Source organism: Wyeomyia smithii, chromosome 2 (assembly GCF_029784165.1).
Source record: "Wyeomyia smithii strain HCP4-BCI-WySm-NY-G18 chromosome 2, ASM2978416v1, whole genome shotgun sequence".
Classification (NCBI taxonomy): domain Eukaryota; kingdom Metazoa; phylum Arthropoda; class Insecta; order Diptera; family Culicidae; genus Wyeomyia; species Wyeomyia smithii.
This window is the reverse complement of record NC_073695.1, coordinates 113,443,642-113,464,189: the sequence shown is the minus strand read 5'-3', so window position 1 is coordinate 113,464,189 and position 20,548 is coordinate 113,443,642. Positions and strand designations below refer to the sequence as shown.

The 20,548-nt window shown below is 37.7% G+C and overlaps 1 protein-coding gene across 2 annotated transcripts in view; it reads left to right on the top strand.

Annotated features, from left to right (window-relative positions):
- The window catches only part of LOC129725547 (homeobox protein 5), a 425,481-nt gene that overhangs the window by 15,603 nt on the left and 389,330 nt on the right, over positions 1-20,548 (top strand). For both annotated transcript variants that reach the window (XM_055681523.1, XM_055681521.1), the window contains exon 2: positions 1,224-2,353. In XM_055681523.1, coding sequence (XP_055537498.1) covers positions 1,531-2,353 — 823 coding nt within the window. In that variant the 5' untranslated portion in view covers positions 1,224-1,530. The remainder of the gene's footprint in view (positions 1-1,223; positions 2,354-20,548) is intronic.

The window sequence follows — 20,548 nt, the reverse complement described above, 5'->3', positions numbered from 1 at the left end:
CTTTTACTTTTTACTTTTTACTTTTTACTTTTTTTTTTTACTTATTACTTTTTACTTTTTACTTTTTACTTTTTACTTTTTACTTTTTACTTTTTACTTTTTTTTTTTTACTTTTAACTTTTTACTTTTTACTTTTTACTTTTTACTTCTTACTTTTTACTTTTTACTTTTTACTTTTTACTTTTTACTTTTTACTTTTTACTTTTTACTTTTTACTTCTTACTTTTTACTTTTTACTTTTTACTTCTTACTCTTTACTTTTTACTTTTTACTTTTTACTTTTTACTTGTTACTTTTTACTTTTTACTTTTTACTTTTTACTTTTTACTTTTTACTTTTTACTTTTTACTTTTTACTTTTTACTTTTTACTTTTTACTTTTTACTTTTTACTTTTTACTTTTTACTTTTTACTTTTTACTTTTTACTTTTTACTTTTTACTTTTTACTTTTTACTTTTTACTTTTTACTTTTTACTTTTTACTTTTTACTTTTTACTTTTTACTTTTTACTTTTTACTTTTTACTTTTTACTTTTTACTTTTTACTTTTTACTTTTTACTTTTTACTTTTTACTTTTTACTTTTTACTTTTTACTTTTTACTTTTTACTTTTTACTTTTTACTTTTTACTTTTTACTTTTACTTTTTACTTTTTTAATTTTTACTTTTTACTTTTTACTTTTTACTTTTTACTTTTTACTTTTTACTTTTTACTTTTTACTTTTTACCTTTTACTTTTTACTTTTTACTTTTTACTTTTTACTTTTTACTATTTACTTTTTACTTTTTACTTTTTACTTTTTACTTTTTACTTTTTACTTTTTACTTTTTACTTTTTACTTTTTACTTTTTACTTTTTACTTTTTACTTTTTACTTTTTACTTTTTACTTTTTGCTTTTTCCTTTTTTCTTTTTTCTTTTTACTTTTTTCTTTTTACTTTTTACTTTTCACTTTTTATTTTTCACTCTTTACTTTTTATTTTTTACTATTTCTTTTTTCTTTACATTTCATATTTTTCTTTCTACTTTACACGTTTTACTTATTACGTGGTTTCTTTACTTGTTAGTTTTTATTTTATACTCTTTACTTTATGCTCTTTACTTTTTAATTTTACCCATTCAAATTTTCTGTTGGTTGCTTTTCTCGCTACTGAATAAATTGTAAATATTCTAGAAACTATATTTTACATTTCACATTAATCTTATTGTTTGTTTATTTTTCAGGTGATAAGTGATTGCAATTTGAAGAAAACAGTGATTATTATTGTTCGATCAATAATGGTGCTACTAGGCAAAGAAAACGTGTGTTCTATCGTGCTAGCAGAAGCATTTAAATATCTCTTGTGTGTCTGTGCGAAATGTAATGTCAAGTGATAGTAAAGCCCTGCGGTGGCCACCGGGTCAGTTGTGTGCATTCCTAGCAGCGATCACGGCACCGACGTTAGTTCGGTGAATCTCAACAGCCGCAGTGGCCCCCCAGAATGTGTCCAGTGGTGCCGTGGGGGCCAGCCGAACGTACTGGCTGATCCTAATGCTGCTGACTTATTTGGCTTCGTCGGCGTGTCCCCTAACGGTGCCACCAGCGGCACAGTCTCAGCTTCCCAGTAAACAGCAGTTCGACATCACGATTGGTAGCAGTACCGGGAAAGTACCTGCCACCACCCAAATGGACAGTCCTCAAAAGCAACTGCAGCAGCAGCAGAAGCAACAACCGATTCATTCAAATGGTCAACGAATAGTTGATTCTGTGTCATCAATCGATCTCATTCGCTTTTGGCCAGATACCCCACCGGATTTGTATAATATCACTCTTAGGGCAATGAAACAGTACATCAGAAGTCAGCTCAATTCTACCAGGTATGGGAAAGCTCCCCGTAAGCGATCCCACCACCACAACGACTCAGATTTTGACTTTTATTTGAAATTTAAGGAGTACAACAATAGTCACTCGTCATCGTTAAAAAGTGCTGGCGTTTTAGCTTCTGGTGGAAATAAATCGTTTAGTTCAAGTTTCCCTCAGAGCAACCAATCTTGGTTTAATGCTTCGTTCGGATCTCCTTCGAAAACAGCGGATGTCTCGCATTTGGGTATACAAGTTGATGATCCGCTGGCTTCGTATAACCTTCCTGAAGGGCAGGAAGTAGTAAAATGCGAAGAAATGGCGAGTGAGAAAGGTGGCGACTTGAGAGGTTCTAGAGTAAACCAACAAACTGCAACAGCGACCGGTACGACTAACCAAAAGGACTATAATGTCCTAATGGATGATCCACGTGGCTATATCACCGCCTCGTCATCCTATCCGCAACGGCCGGCGAAGACTACAAGCTGGGATACGGCGTTTATCAGACATAGAGGTAAGCAAGCTTGTTATTATTCAGTAAACATACGCCAACTTAAAAATAAATTAAAGCATGTTCCTAATCACACGGACAAATCATACAGAAAACTATATATCATGCATTTTTTGTTTCGGAGAGCGCAAAACCGGTCGCGGCCGTAAATGTCTTCGTGAAGATCGACGGCAGATGCTGATGCTGAAAGAACTGTTCTAGCCATGAATATTAATCTATGCACCTCTTGCATCTGCTCAGTCTTTGGAAATGCAATAAAAATGTAATTACCATGCGAAAGCGGTAAAATTTATGATAAAAACAACGTTTATTGTACAGACAACAACACCGAGTGCCACTGCCATGAGGCGGCAACATTCGTTCGGAGTGTTATTTGCAAACTCCAGCCATCACTTACGAGCAGCAGCAAACGGTGTCAATGCACAAACAACGTGAAAATGCACCCATTAGATATGGGGAGAACGGTTGCCATCGGGAGCAAGTGCATCCGACCGGTAGACTGCCAACAGCAACGCTTCGGGTAGCGGTTTTCCTTCTTCCAGCGCAGATCTATTTCGTCTGTTGTTGGTATGCACTTTTTACTTTTGTTTCCAGCAATTTTTTCCCTTGAAATTTATGGCTGAATTTGATCCATTTGTCTACGGCACCGTTATATGCCGTAGGTTGTCGTTAAATTGCAATTACCAACACTGTACGTTTGCATTTTGAATTATGTGTATAATTGTATCGTATTTCAGACATTCATAAATGTAAGTTATTAGATTATTATTATATCGGTAAATTTATTGAGGGAAACTCAAATCAAATAAATCATAATAACTATGATTTCAAGGTGTATTTTTTTAACTGTTTTCCCACTCAAATGATTCACGTAGTCAGATTGAGTTCAGTACATCTCGATGGCATCACGAAAAAGTTTCCGTATTTCACGGTGCTCCCACAGACCGATATTATAAAAAAAAATGCACCAAAGAATCTGAGTACACCATTCGAGTCGTTATGACGTCCAGAATCTCTGGTCAAAGTTTCAAGACTTTAGGGAGGGATGTTGTTGACAACCGAGAGTCCATGGCGCATCATTTGATCATCAGGAGATGGCGATCAGAATCAACGCTTACGCCATGATAGGTTCGGACGTCGATAATATTCGAAATGTGCCTTCCGTCAATCAAAACGTGATTGATTTGTGCTTCAGCCTGTTGTGGTGATCTTCAGATGTACCGATATGGAATGATATGCTAGAAGCCAAGTCAATGAGTCGTAGGCCGTTTTCATTCGTCGACGAAGGCCATTTGTAATTCTCTGCTGATGATAGTTTTGGTGGCTCACTCGTCAATCATTTTGGCTACATGTCCAACCCACTGAAATTTTTCACGTTGTATTACCTTTACTATATCCACTATACAAAACTCGTGATTCATGCGCCTGTGCCACACTTCATCTTCCAATTTGTATCGATTGCAGAACTTCACGCTCAACAACTCGTCGTCGATCAGCTTCCTTCAGCGTCCATTCATTTCGCGGCTCGTATCGTGGTCAGATGTCACAAGCGTGCCAGGATAAACGAATTTACCAACCACTTTGAATCGTTTTACATCAGCACCAATACCATTGGAACTCCAACGCCTCTTACCAGCTACTAGCTGTACTCTATTTTGACAGAGTTGATGCTGAGTCCCAGCCTCGCCGCTTTCCTATTAAAAGTCCTCAAAGCTTTCTCTACGACCCTACTGTCGATACCGATGATGCGTTTGCTATTCGTACTTCAGTGAATCTAACGTTACAAAGGTACTTGATAAGAGATATCAGTTACCTTTGTAAGCTATCCGCACACGCGATTTTAATCCCTTCAGAGTCATACGACTCAGCTGAATTAGTTTCATCGGGAAACCGTGTTCCAGCATAATCTGCCAAAGCGCGTTTATTTCATTGAATCGTATGCCGCCTTAAAATCTACAGAGAAATGGCGAGTCTGCAAGTTATATAACTGGAACTTGCCAAGGATCTGTCCATCTAAAGAACAGGATATGGCAGAGCACACTGCTTCCGAAGTCAGCATTGTAATGCCTCGATAGTTACAATAAATCGCTGCTTCTGACTATGTAGACTGTTCTATAGAAGCACGTACGTAGTTTCTAGCACAGTTGTCATCTGCGCTGGCGAGCAACTGTTCCTCATGCTCACGCTTCTCCCGAAGGTAGACTCTATTTTCGGATGCTCCTGCCTCCCTGTGTTTCTCTCTGTTCTGATGTGTAGCCACAGTAAACATGCGCCCCCAGGCTCGGTTCTCATGGTTCCGTTGGTCAATGTCATTCGATGCTGAATACAGCAGTTACGCTGTCTTCCATGCGCGCAAACTTCTTAATTACTTTACTTTACTTTACTTTACTTTACTTTACTTTACATTACTTTACTTTACTTTACTTTACTTTACTTTATTTTACTTTACTTTACTTTACTTTACTTTACTTTACTTTACTTTACTTTACTTTACTTTACTTTACTTTACTTTACTTTACTTTACTTTACTTTACTTTACTTTACTTTACTTTACTTTACTTTACTTTACTTTACTTTACTTTACTTTACTTTACTTTACTTTACTTTACTTTACTTTACTTTACTTTACTTTACTTTACTTTACTTTACTTTACTTTACTTTACTTTACTTTACTTTACTTTACTTTACTTTACTTTACTTTACTTTACTTTACTTTACTTTACTTTACTTTACTTTACTTTACTTTACTTTACTTTACTTTACTTTACTTTACTTTACTTTACTTTACTTTACTTTACTTTACTTTACTTTACTTTACTTTACTTTACTTTACTTTACTTTACTTTACTTTACTTTACTTTACTTTACTTTACTTTACTTTACTTGACTTTACTTTACTTTACTTTACTTTACTTTACTTTACTTTACTTTACTTTACTTTACTTTACTTTACTTTACTTGACTTTACTTTACTTTACTTTACTTTACTTTACTTTACTTTACTTTACTTGACTTTACTTTACTTTACTTTACTTTACTTTACTTTACTTTACTTTACTTTACTTTACTTTACTTTACTTTACTTTACTTTACTTTACTTTACTTTACTTTACTTTACTTTACTTTACTTTACTTTACTTTACTTTACTTTACTTTACTTTACTTTACTTTACTTTACTTTACTTTACTTTACTTTACTTTACTTTACTTTACTTTACTTTACTTTACTTTACTTTACTTTACTTTACTTTACTTTACTTTACTTTACTTTACTTTACTTTACTTTACTTTACTTTACTTTACTTTACTTTACTTTACTTTACTTTACTTTACTTTACTCTACTTTACTTTACTTTACTTTACTTTACTTTACTTTTATGGCGACAGATCGTTGAGATCCTATGCCGAATCCAGAATACGTCTCCACAAAACTCGGTCTTGGGCTGCTACTCTCCAGTCTCCTCTTACACCCGCTGCTCTGGCATCCTCGTCGACAGCACACATCCAGCGCGTGCGAGGTCTGCCTCGAAGTCGTCAGCCTCTATCCGGTTCTCTGCTAAATATTATCTTTGCCGGTCGCTCATCTGCCAGCCGTGCTAATGGCCAGCCCACTGTAACCGGCCGTGTTTCATCAGCTTGACAATATCAACGTGTTTGTATACTTCATACAGCTGGTGATTCATGCGCCTGCGCCACACCCAATTCTCTAGTTTTCCTCCGAGTATTGATCGCAGAATTCTACGCTCGAAGACCCCAAGCGCTCTCCGATCGGCCTCCTTCTACGTCCACGATTCATGTCCGTAGAGCGCCACCGGGAGGATCAGAGTCCTACAGAGCGCAAATTTCGTACGGATCTGTAGGCTACGGAACCTAAGCTGGCTACGCAATCCGTAATAAGCCCTATTTTCCACCGCAATCCGCCTTTTCACCTCGCGGCTTAGCTCGTTTTTACATGTCACGAGAGTACCAAGATAAGCAAATTCGTCGACCACTTCGAAGGTATCCCTATCCATTTCCACCGCAGCACCAACACCCGCAGAACTATCACGCTCTCTGCCAACCACCATGTACTTTGTTTTGGCAGTGTTTATGGTGAGTCCAATTCTCGCAGCTTCCTTTTTGAGAGCCATAAAGGCCTCCTCAACTGCTCTACTGTTAACACCAATTATATCAATGTCGTCCGCGAAGCCCAGAAGCATGTGAGACTTAGTGATGATGGTGCCGCTCCTCTGCACACCTGCCCTTCGTATTGCACCTTCCAAAGTTATGGTGAACAGCAAGTTCGAGAGCCCGTCACCTTGCTTCCAACCATCCAACGTCACAAACGCGTCTGAAAATTAGCCCGCTGTCCTGACACATGATGTGAAACCGTCAAGCGTCGCACGTAACAGTTTGATTAGTTTTGTTGGGAAACCATGCTCTAGCATTATTTGCCAAAGCTCGTTGCGTTTCATTGTGTCGTACGCCGCCTTAAAGTCGATAGACAGATGAGGCGTCTGCAAGTTGTGTTCTCGAAACTTGTCGAGGATCTGTCTCAAGGTAAACATCTGGTCCGTTGTAGATCGCCCTACTCGAAAACCACATTGGTATTCTCCAACAAAGACTCCCTGCAACGGCCTCAGTCGCTGGAACAGGATGCGAGAGAGAATTTTGTGAGCGGATTTGGGGAGGGTTATGCCTCGATAATTACTATAGTCGCGCCTATGTCCCTTTTTGTAGATAAGGCATATGAGTCCTTTCAACCAGTCCGTCGGTAGTTGTTTCTCAGACCATACCCTTAGGATAATCTGGTGAATTGCACTACACAGCCATTCGCTCCAGACTTTGGAAAGTTCGGCCGGTAAGCTGTCCTTCCCAGCGGCTTTGTGGTTCTTCAGCTTTTTGCAAGCATTCTTCACCTCGTCCAATGTTGGTGAGTCCACAGCATCCTCACCGTTCAACACCACTTCATAAAGTTGCTTCCAACGCCTGACCACCTGCGATTTATCGGCAATCAGGTTCCCCTCCCTGTCATTGCACATGGCAGGTACTGGCACGGTCCGGTTCCTGATTCCGTTGAGCGTTCTATAGAAGCTTCTTGTGTCGTGCCTGGTGAAGCAATTTGCCGCTTCCGCGAGGACGCGATCGTAGTGCTCACGTTTCTTACGGCAATGAAGCTTTTTTTGGTAGCTCTTGCCTCCCGGTATTTCTCCCGCATGTGACGCATTACACGATTAGCTGCTACTAACGTGTTGGCGTAGGCTCGGTTCTTCTCCTTTAAACACTCAGCATCGAACGTAGATGTGGCACTTGAAAGAAGTGCCCGCAGTCGGATCAACCGCCCGGAATTCACGTTCTCCGGTTTTAGGCCAACGCACATCTTGTATGGCTGCTACCTCCACTTCTACCTTCCGTAGCTCTCTGGCCAAGATGCCCGCGCGTGCCGGTTCGAGCAGAGTCCTAATATTCCAAGTGCTACGTTTCCAATCGTTGTCCTTTTTCGTTTGTCTAGGTCAATACCGATTGTCCCGATTCGTATCATTCTCTGGATTGTTCGTAGTGTGTTTATTTCAGCATGCCTTACTAGGACTGCGATGCCTAGTCTCGCGACGAGGATGCCGTCTTGGGTGTAGCTGGCGAGACACCGCATTTCATAGTTCAGCCGTCCGCTCCGGATCAGTTGCTGTTTGAGCCGCCCCTAACCTGGGGAACAGACGCTCAGGCAAGCTGCATACGACCAAGTTCCCACCGGTTCACCGATCTTCCCTTGGTTGTTCGTATCCCAGTCGGTACCACGTGGAGGTAGGGATAGGAGTTGCTGGCCATTATGCTTTGGACCACACTGGGGTCTATTTTATGCCATTATTTTTTAAGTACGGGTGTACTGCTGGTACGCATTGCCCAGCCGTTCACCAACCTTCTCAATAATAAGCCTGAATTCCCACTCCTGGCTGACCTGCGCATTGAGATCTTCGATAACGGTTTTAACATCATTTTTGGGAAGCTATCATGTGCACGCTCCAGCTGCGCATAAGAGACGTCCTTTTTAGGTGTGGCCTGGGCACATTTATGATGCTAACGTTGAAGAAACAGCTTTTAATTCTCAACATGCACATTCTGTTGTCGATTGACTACCACCCAATCACGCGCTTCTGCATTTCGACCATCAAGATAAAAGCTACCCGAGTAAAGTAAGATAACTTACTTGTGAATCAGGAAGTATGCGGATAGTTCCCAAAAAAAAACTCCAACATGATCCGAGTTTCCAATCGTAAGGCTTGATCTAAGCTGATTGTTTGTTGATGATTTTACGGTTAGCCTGTACAGGCCTGCCCCAACTCATTGTTTCGCCGGGAGACCATCTTGGTTAACAGCCGCTCGGGCTGGCGAAGCATTTCCTTTACGCCGAAACATGGTTAACGAGCTAATGATCGCGTCGCACCCCCTCAGGTAACGTCAACCAGCTATGTGCATGTTTCAGCTGACAGTCTTTGGGGATGGTGTAACTCGTGGGTGCGTGAGATAGAAACTCGTGAGGACCCGAGCTACGTCAGTCGATCCTTCCAGGTTGTCAGCTCATCATTTAAAGTCTAAGTCTATGTACTATAGAAAACAAATAATATAAAATAAGTATGGTATTTTATTAGTTCTCGGCTGTCTGAGACAGTTTTTATATTATAATTGGCCATCCTTCTTAAATAAGTGCTCGAATTTCGTCTAATAATTTCTATCGCATTTTTCTACTGTAAACGTTATTAATGTCATTAAGCAAAGTTATCAAAAACAATACAGTGCTGTTTCGATTTTATTACAGTTAAAAAACACCCTCGCGTGAATCGAATGAAAATGTGGACTTGGTGAAATGATGATAATTTCAGTATTTTTTGTTAGATTTTGTTTTCTTCACCATTGGAATAATAGGAAAAAAATCTTGTGAAACTAAAGAACACTTTAAATTTAGAGAAATGACAGAGCGCTCATCGTTATGGCAACTGTCAACATTAAAACGGGCGAGCTGTTCTCTACTGTGAAACTTTACTCGTTTCTTTTATTTTTATTGCAATGATTCGAAAATAATCATACTCCATTACACCATCGTTTAAGATACAAGTGGAATCCAGTTTTCTTTTTGTTCTACTAACAAAAATACTATCAATATGGTTTATTTAGCTTTATTTTAGATCCATCCCGCATCATTTATTTATCTAAAGTGTTAAAAGTACCTGCGTTTTTATTGCAAACTAGAAAACTTCAATGCTCGTGATAAAATTATAATTTATCTTGAGTTTCTAAGTGAAATAAAAGCAATAAAGCAAGTCAATTTGAACCTGGTCGATGATACATGAAAACTAACGAAACTGTCGATAAGGTATTCAGTAGTTTTGTATAATTTGTTGTATTTTTAAGGCAGGGGTTTTGAGATCGCCTGCCGCAAAGTTTCTGAAATAGTTTTGAGGAGACAACAATATCATTTCCTCATTCACATAAATGTGAAGTGAAATTTTTTCTCATTGTTTCAACAGTCCAAGTGTACCGCCAAAAGATCTGAAAAACAGGAGAAATAATTTAAAAAAAATACGGAAATCGAAAAAGAATTACAAATCAGGTAATATATATCTGGGTGTAAATTTTTCAAGGGCAGTAAATGAAAAGAATGCCTTCTTCTTATGATGAAAACATGCTTAAACCGAGAGAACATGAGTTCGGAAACTTTGTCATAAAATCAAGTTTCGAAGAGGCACTCAGTGATAGCTAAGTTCTGAGAAAACTGTGTAGACACTTTTTAATTGAGTTATATCACGTAAAAAGACAGTAAAATTCCGAAAACCATGTATAACACACGTAAATATTCTGAAATGTGCTTAAAACCAACTTTATTTGTAAACACTTTTTATACTAAACACCTTCGAAGAAGTTAAAAGAACAGAAAGAGTTTCATCTTCAATCAGAGATGCCTAATAAAATATTCGAAATCTGGAATATAAAAATCTTAATTTGAAATTTGTGAATATTGGTCAACATGAATTTGAAAGTTTGCTCGACACTTTTAACAAATGTAATGAAAAAAACGCGTAAAACTATGTTTTCTGGAAAATTCAGGTAAAAACTGCTTGAAATCTAAAATTATCATCCTAACCTCAAAATCATATAAGAAGACTCAAAGGAAACTGCCTAAAAAGCGACTTTGGCCATTTGGAGTTTAACCTTGTTGTCAAATATATTACATTACAGCGATAATCCTCAAAACACGAAATGTTCCTAGCGATGATTCAATATTAAAATGAATTAACCATTATCCAAGCCGATTTCACAGCCGTCAATCAACAATAAATCATTTGAAAACCTTTTATACTAGCCACTCACGTAATGAGTCGTTTGGATCAATTCCAATGCGAGGACGCACCGTCATAATGGACATCATAAATTTTCTTGTCATTGTTGCATTTAACTACCTCATGACCGCCTGCGAAAACAAAATCCAAATCCACTGCATGTAATTCAAAAACATTTTTTTTCTTGATTGGCAGCGCCAAATTGGGGCTGCTGACGAAACAGACACACGCTACCCGACTATGGCCAAACGGTGCGGTGTCTTAAACGGCTTCAGGCGTTGTTCCGGCTGACGCCCGCGTTGTCTCTGGAACGGACACGCATCGCACTACAACAGCAAGGCAGTTCTCCTGTCGAGCAGGCGGGTGGACACTCGCTCGGGTCATCACGGGCAATTACGTGACATGCGATGCAAATGAAAGTGCGATAAAATCGTCGACGCTGCTGTCGCAAAGTAAAAATACCCAAATGGACAGAAAATTACTGAAAATGGACGCTACTCCTTAGCCGGTCGTAAAGCCATTGGACAAGGGATGCTATGTGAGAAAAAAGACTGAAATGTAAGAATCGGGTGTCTCTCGCAATAGAAAATATGTCATGTAGCGCAACGTTAACTGAGCAAATGACGCTTGGAAATCGGAATGTCAAACAAAACATTCAAAATGGGGTCGTAAAAAGGAACCCCCTAAATGACAAAGGATTATGGTCGATGTGATTGTTTTAATCCACGGAGTACATTACTGGGGAATAGATTAAGCGGGAATCCTTATTTTGTTTCGATGCAACGGCTCTAGCATGACTCGATCGCTGTTGACCAATTCGGTGGAGGAGGCGCCGCAATTCCCACGGAATGTTTCGACGTGAAGGCAGAAGCAACAGTAAGACCAGGAGAAGAATATTTATACAATTTTTACTGCAGATCCGAGTAAACGTAATGCCGCAATATAAATAAGCCCCAAATTCACTGTCGCCTTCTCACGTTTTTTGAAAAGTGTCACATAAATAACCTGGCCATAAAATGATTTTTTAATGACGCCCGACTGCTGGGCGACGGCGATGACCTCGGATGCTACCGGTACTGGGCAATCATACCCATAAAAGTGATATACCGTCTGAAAGGATTCAAACACGACCGGTCTCCCCTTCCGCCGTTCAATTGATTTAAAGCCGATGGGTGCTTGGGGGCTTTGTTGACAAATATGTCTATTTTACAACAATGTCAATCACTGATTGATTGATGATTTCCGAAAATTTAATAGATTACGTTCATGTATTATCACAATATAAAAGCAAAGCAAAGCCGTGGTGCTACATTCCGATTCGATACTTGACCTTCTGTTTATTTATACACAGACTTCGCAGCCAATTGTTAGTATACAGGACAATTGCGGGGCTAGCGCTACGATCCTACTGACACTAACAGTCTCTCCCGAGCCGAGACTCGAATCTACGACGACTAGCTTGTAAGGCCAGCATCGTACCTCGAGACCATCTGGGAAGTCGACATTAAACATCAAACAAATAAAAGAGAGTAGATTATCACAATATACTCTCTTTTATTTGTTTAATGTTTAATGTCGATTATTTCATCTCATTCGGCAAAAACCAAAAATCCACAGCTCCTGGGCAATACGTGCCCGTAGCTTCCAGCTCAGGAAGATACTCGGTTTTAGCTTATAGTCAAAATGCACTTGATGCTGTTGCCGGTAGCCACACCAATCTTGATCGCTCGCCTCAAACTCATTGTTGCGTCTCTTGGGTATCGTTTTATGATGGCCATACCGGATATGTTTTCTTCCCGCTTGCATTCGATGCGTGGAAGCGTGAAAATGTAACGGCAGCCAACGGTAATGCTTGTTTTTATGAGGTCTAGTCCATGTCTAGACGAATTCAGTGGCGGCGGCTGCCATCCGTGCTGGTGCGAAACGGGTCCCGGCGTGACGGCATTGTCGAACGACAGTTCAAGGTTTTTACGTTGTGAAACGCTTAAAAGACGAAAAAAATCTCTGTAGCATACGACGAAAAAAGACGGAGCGACACTCCGATTTGATTAAGATTTTACGTATTTATTTATTTTGGCCAATTATATTCGTCATTTTTTATACTGTCAGAATTATTTTACAGTCACAAAGCCTTATTTTAATCTACCATGTATTAATCAGTGGTACTATGGGATCCAAGAAAATAAAAAAAATGATTGCATGCAGCCATTTGTACCCTTTTAAAACAAAAGACGTCATTGGAGGTGGATGGGTTATTGTTTGTAACCTAAGTACTGTATCATAAACTATCAGCTATGTTTATTCTTTGCACAAAGCTTAGATACCAACCTTCCCTATCTTACTGTCAGTTAAGTTTTCTTTCGTGTCTCTTAAGCAGGTATTAGACGAAGCAAATATTTGCTATTTTTTAATACAGATTTAATTTTGTGCAAATAAAAATCGTACCAAAAATAGCAAATATTTGCTTCGTCTAATACCTGCTTTAGATATAAATGTAGAAACAAGAAAGTATTACCCTTTTAAGGTGAAAACAAAAATTAATCCCAATTTTTGTAGTGATTTTTGAACTTGTAATAAACATTTTCGCACGGATCTAATTTTTGCTTCACTTGTATACGACATAAGAATAGTCTCTCAACGCGGTCAATATACATTGCTGAAGGAAAGCAAATTTTCTACAACAGAGAAGATACGAATCCAGGTAGTCATTGGTTCGTTGCATCGAAATTCAGTACGATGATAGTTTCGTTGTAGCTATCCGGTAGAGCGGGTTCGCTGTGAAGCCCAGAAATTTAACATGGATAGCGTTTTCGGGGAGTCAGTTTCGTTGTTCATTATCTTTGCAATAAATACAATAAATGCAATAAATCATTATCCTTGCAATAAATACAGCCTGTTGAATTTGCAGTCGACTTCAAGTAGCAAAACGATTTCTTTAAAAAATAATATGAACAGTAGAGGTCCCAAATTGCTGCCTTGAGGAACACCGGAGAAGGTGGTGAACTGTGACGAGAAGCAGGACTCAATCTGCACACGAAGGACTTTGTCGCACAAATAAGAACAGAGCCATTCCGTTAGTTTTTGAGAAGTGCCAAGCCGTGTAAGTTTTCGTAAGACAATCTTGTCGTCAATACGATCAAATGCAGCCTTCAAATTAGTGTATAAACATCGACTTGTACCTTCTGTTCCATGTGAGAAATGCATAATCGAAGGCAAAATAGCACCTAGTTCGTGCAAGAATAAAGTTGCTTACAACTATCTCAAACAACTTGGATACAGCAGATAGACTCGTAGACACGATAGTTCCTCAGATTCTTACGGTCTCCACTTCTGAGAACAGAAAATATCTATGACTGCTTCCAAATTTATCCGATCTATTAAAAATATAACACAGAGGCTCCACAAACGCTGAAGCGCAACGAGCGAAAACTGTAGCTGGTATCCCATCCTGACCAGGGCAGCACGACCGTTACAATTGTTTACTTGCGGCTAATAGGGGAACTGCTCCATTATTCATCTTAGCCCGTATATTCATCTCATTCAACATGTAAACACAATTGAAAACTGAAAAAACGCATATTTTCTTCTTAAAATAAGCTGTTAATCCATGGAATGGGTTCTTCTTAGATCACTTTAGATTCCTCATAAAGTATAACCTTCAAAAACTCACTTAAAAGCACCAAATTTGATATTATAGTCGGGCATCCGCACTCGAAAACTCATTTAATTCAATCACCTACCTCACAACAAAATCCGCGCATTGTTCTATACGGCTACAACGGGACTCGTTCTGCAGCCAACCAAAGTTTTTTCATCACTAGCGGACCACTTTTCATTTCAATCACTAAACAAAATCACTCACTACACTAAAAATACTTTAATCTTTGAAATGTTCACCTCAAACTCCCTAAAACAAGCTTGAATTAGCAGAAATATATGAGATGAATATCTGCAATTCCTAAATTTTAACTGTATGTATTTGCATCTGTTTTCACTGCGTTGAAGAAAATCAAGAGTTGCCAAATCAGTTTCTGTTAATACGAAAAAATCATACTGAAAATGTTGAATTATTCCGACATAATTGACATAAATCTACAGCACTGTAGTGGTTACCTAGGATACCAATTTTGCACGTAAACTACAGCAGCGGATATCTAGGTAACCCACTACGAGGGCTGCGGCTACGTTCATTCATGATAATGTGATTCATTCATGATTAACAGTGTGATGAATATGGGGGCGTCGTGAGATGAATAATTGAGCAGTGGTTCAAGTTTTGAGATGGATAGCGTTGTGAAAAATGGTTTGTTTTATAAAAATCAGGATAAATTTAGCTAATTTTACTAAATATACAATGCTAACGATTTCATAAGAGTACGTAAGCATATTTAGCTTATTTGTTCAATGATTTCGTGAAAATTTGGTGTTTAATCCGTGCATTCTTCGGGAATATCGGCTTAATGAGATGAATAATGGAGAAGTTCCTATCAAATCAGGAGTAATTTCAAATGTACAGAGATCCACTAAGTCGACAGGAATATCCTTACTTACCTTCCTTTACGAACTAATTTCATTTTTGTCATATGACTTACATTTTAAGTTTAGTAAAGCCTTGAACGTATGCAGTTTTTCGAGAATGCGAAAATGAACGGGAATAGAATGTGTGACTTTTAGGCTTAGAAAAAATTTTCCCTCGTCCAGACGACTTACCTTACCAGTCGAAGGCTCCAGGCCGAAGTTTCCCTAGCTCCTCGAAGAAGTCGTCTCCATGTCGTCTGAAGAGGCCCCGTAGGTCGTCTTCCACTTGATCGAGCCACCTTGCTCGCTGCGCGCAGTGGTTTAAAACGCGAAAAACGTGATCGTCAGCCTTTTGAGTATGAAGATGTCATTTAAATGCTACAGTGTATTCGACAAAGTTTTTGTACATCTTAAGGGGTATCTTTTGATGCAAATAAATTTTCGATTAATTCACCTAAAAGTGAGATAAATTTTTTATTCACTTATCGAATCATAACAAAGTCTTTAGCAAAGTTGTTGACAGTCTATTGTGGGAAAGCTTTGCTGAAGACACTTTGTTCTATCTTTTGAATATAGACCACATACAGATAGTTTTATACACAGACATTCTACAAGTTTCTAAAAATCGCAAAATACCTAATAACTTTTTCTGATGTGATTTCAGAGGCCTACCATATTCTAGACATTTTTTATATTTAAAAAATACATCATTCTGCTTAACACACCTTGGGCAAATTTTCAACTTTTTCATAGGGTTTAAGACATTTTAGATGAAAAAGTGCATTTTCAAACTTAAATTTCTCGAAAAGCTGCAAAAATAACAGTCTTCACCAGAAAGATGGAGATTAGTACTAGCTTCCCCAAGTGGTTTCACTAGTTTCTTGCAGTCTCTTAAAGACTTGTGCGGGGGTGGAAAAAAATAGTTTTTTTTGGTTTTTCGGCATTTTTTCATGTATTGTTTTCTTCAAAGATCTACAGAATCGAAACGATTTTTAATTTTTTATAGAATAATACGAAAAGCATTTATATTTGCATTATTCGGAAAACATGAAGATAGAAAAAAAATTTTTTTTCCGAAAATAATTGTTATTTCACTAGTGTATGCAAATTCCAAGGTTTTTTTTTCAACAAAATTAGCAACATTCTTTGACGTTTTTCCAATGCTCGAATTCTGAAAAGAAAATGTCAGCTCAGGGATAGATATCCTTATTTTTTTAAATTTTGTCCATACAGAGGTACCTAATCCACACCAAGATACCTCCGTATGAACAACATTTAAAAAAAATAAGGGTATCTATCTCTGCACTGTCATTTTCTTTACAGAATTCAAGCATTGAAAAACTTCAAAGAATGTTGCTAATTTTGTTGAAAAAAAAAAAAACTTTGTAATCTGCATACTGCCGTTTCAATCATAGTAGTCCCATGTTCTACACAAACCTTATGCACGCTGGGACAACTATGCTTGGAAGGGCAGCATACTACACTAGCGACATAACAATTATTTTCGGAAAAAAAATATTTATTTTCCATCTTTATGTTTCCAAATAATGCACGGTGCCGTAAATATAAATTCTCGTCGTACTTTCTAATGGAAAATCAAAAATCGTTTCGATTCTGTACATTTTTGAAGAGAAAAACAAAAAAACGCCGAAAAACCAAAAAAAAAACTTTTTTTTCACCCACGCCCAAGGCTTTAAGAGACTGCAAGAAACTAGTGGAACCACCTGCGGAAAAGAGTACTAATTCCCATCTTTCAAGAGAAGACTGTTATTTTTGCAGCTTTTAGAGAAATTCCAGTTTGAAAAAGTGCATTTTTTTATCTTTAATGTCCTAAACCCTATGAAAAAGTTAAAAATTTGCCTAAAGTATGTTCGGCAGAATGATATATTTTTTAAATATAAAACATTCTAGAATATAGTAGGCCTCTAAAATCACTTCAGAAAAAGTTATTTGGTATTTTTCGATTTTTAGGAACTTTTAGAATATCTGTGTCTAAAAATACCTGTATGTGGTCGATATTCAAAAGATAGAACCAAAGTGTCTTCAGAAAAGTTTTTGTGCATAAGATTATCTGCAACTTTGCTAAAAACTTTGTTATGATTTGATAAGTAAATAAAAAAATAAAAATTCTATCTCACTTCTAGGTAAATTAATCAAAAATTTATTTACCCTAAAAGATGCCCCTTAAGATTTATAAAAACTTTGTCGAATACACTATTGCATTTAAATGGCATTTTCATACTGAAAAGGCTGACGATAACCTTTTTCGCGTTTTAAACCACTGTGCGTCGCCTCGTTCCAGTCGAGTCGTTATCAAAAGCTTTTTCATCGGGTTGTCGTCCGACATCCTAACGACATGCCCAGCCCACCGTAGTCTCCCGATTTTCGCCGTTTGTACGATGAGTGGTTCTCCCAGCAACTGATGCAACTCGTGGTTCATCCGCCTCCGCCATGATCCAGCTTTCATCTGCACTCTACCACAGTAGTACGCAGGCCGTAGAGGACTACCGGCCTGATCAGTGTTTTGTAGATGGTTAACTTCAAGCGGTGTGTCCTTCGGAGTCAAGAGTAGGTACGATTTTCTGCCATAAGGCTCCGACGAATTTCTCTGCTTGTGTCGTTATCAGCAGTCACCAGTGAGCCCAGGTACACGAATTCGTCTACCACCTCGATGTCATCACCGCTAATATGAATTCGAGGCGAGAGGTTTATACTGTCTTCTCTGGAACCTCTTCCTTTCATGTATTTAGTTTTCGATGTGTTTATGATCAGTCCAATTCGTCCGGCTTCAGCTTACTTCAGAATACTTTTACAAGAAAGATAACCCGGCTGCTTGCGTGTCAGTCATTTTTTCTAGTAAATAAACGTTGACTAATCAGATCAATCGAATTTTTGCGCTTCAACAAAGATTGATAATATAGTGAGTTGCTTGTCATGGTTGGGGCTTGATAATTTTTAAATTTTGAGATGAAATTTTTTCGGATGTCGTGCTCATGACTGAAGGAAAAGATAATTCAGTACGTTCTGAGACACGGAGATAAAGTAAAATTTATAACTTCTGCAAATTTGAAAATGTGAATTAACTCATTAGAAAATATTAATATTTGTCTATTTCATCCTGAAAAGGACAATTTGTTGTTCATTTTAGTATCGGATAAGATGCCGATCACATCTTGGCGTTATCACTGACAGTGCGAATTAATAAAATGCGTGTTACTCGTTTGGAGTCTCAACTAGAAGAGAACATTTATTCTTGAGGTAACTACAATCTGTTCGATCAGCACTCATTTATCTGAGGCTGTATCTTATGCTCTTGATCGATCGGCTCTATTAGGCCGTGTCACTACAGTTCTTATCCCTTATATTTTTTTTTAATTCTGATAATATAAGGGTTTTTAAATATCTATATAAATATCTCAATTTAAATAGGGTTCGAATGCTAATTACACTAGCTAAAACAATTCTAATATAAGTTATATATAATGTTTTTTTTTTTGTATATACACTTATTCGATAGCCTGTGGTCATAGGATTAATTTATCATTTGAAATTGATTTGTTTTTCTATTCTTGCTCGTTTTAATCTTTCTGAACGCCTGACAATTGGGCTAATGATTTTTCTTTTACAACCTCCAGCTGTGTATCCATCTAGCAATGAATCTCTTGGTAACTGCTCTTCTGACACCGAGGCTCCTCGGAATTCGCTTTTGTTTTTCTCGTCATCAGCAACCACCCGCTTTTCTTGAGCAGCTCCAGATGCACGGGAAATTACGTTTGGCCTACGAGTTATCTTCATGGTCCTCAGCTGATTGCGATGAGCGCTTAGTACCGCGCTTCCAATGATGATCTGGAAAATGTTTTTGGATATTCTTTTAATATATTTTGCATCTATCCATCTCTCAATCGTACTCGGTCTATGGTTTTTATATAAAAGCTTATCACCTGCCACCAAATTATCAAAAGGATCTAAAATTTTATATTTACTCGCGATGAACTCCTTATTATCAAGGGAAGGTTCAGTTTGATGCGCTTTATAATTGCTTTTTGGATTTAATAATCCTAGAAGCGTTTTAGGTTTGTATTTAAATACCTTTTCAACCGGCAAACTACCGTCGATTGTAAGACATGAATTTCTGTAGTTGATTAAAAAGTAATGAATTTGAGACTCTGTGTCCAAGCTTTTTATATCAGGATCCAATAGAAATTTTTTTAAAACATCTTTTATCAGTCGTACCATTCTTTCTGCTTGGCCATTGCTTGCTGGATTATAAGGTGGACTTTTTAATACAATGATACCTTGTCGCTCCATAAACTTTGTGAAGGAAAGGGAATTAAATGGGGGACCTCAATCGGTTACTATTACGTCTGGTAGGCCAAATGTGGCAAAGAAACCTATGAGCTGTTTTATAACCTTCTCTGAATCAGTTCTAGTCTTCATTATTTTAACTTCAAGCCATTTACTATGGCTATCTATTATAAGTAAAAATATACTGAAAATAAAAAAAAAATCAGCGTGTATCCGATCAAATGGACGTGTAGTTGGTATCCACGCTGATGTTTGCTTAGGTTTATGCTGAACAGTCATTTTATTACATATGCCACAGTTTCTAACGTGATCTTCTATCTCAGCGCTTATCCCTATCCAAAATACGCAACGTCGTGCTAACTGTTTCATTTTTATAATACCTGAGTGGTTCAAATGCAACAACTTAAGAATTCCCCTGCGCATTGAAACTGGTATTACCACTCTACCCTGGAAAATTAAGCAGCCCTGACATATTTCCAAATCTTGATGGTTGGCGTACATATCTGTGAAACATTTATCCAGTTTTTCCGGCCATCCGTTCGTCATGTACGCGATAATTTGTTGTAAAAACATATCATTTGTAGTTTCTCGAACAACTAATGAAAAATCAAGTGGAAATTCTTGAGAAAAATTAATTCTTTTTAATACATGACTATCATATTTTTCTGGAACCTGATTTCTTGTTGGAAATCTGGAGCAGAAGTCTGCATTGCCCATCATTTTTGAAGGACGATAAAAAATTTCGAAATCATAGATTGCCAGATCTAGAATATATCTTTGTAGACGTGTAACAAAAATTGCATGTCTACCTGATTTACCAAAAATACCCACCAAAGGTTTGTGGTCCGTATAGACGGTAAATTTGTGTCCATATAAATATTTGTGGAATTTTTTTATCGTGCACACAAGAGCCAGCGCTTCCAAATGCAATATTGGGTATTTCTTCTGGGCGTCATTCAACGAGAATGATGTAAAACTGACCGGTTTTTCATAGCCATCAATGATGTGTGCTAGAACACCTCCTAACCCATATGAGCAAGCATCTGATACCACTACAATCGG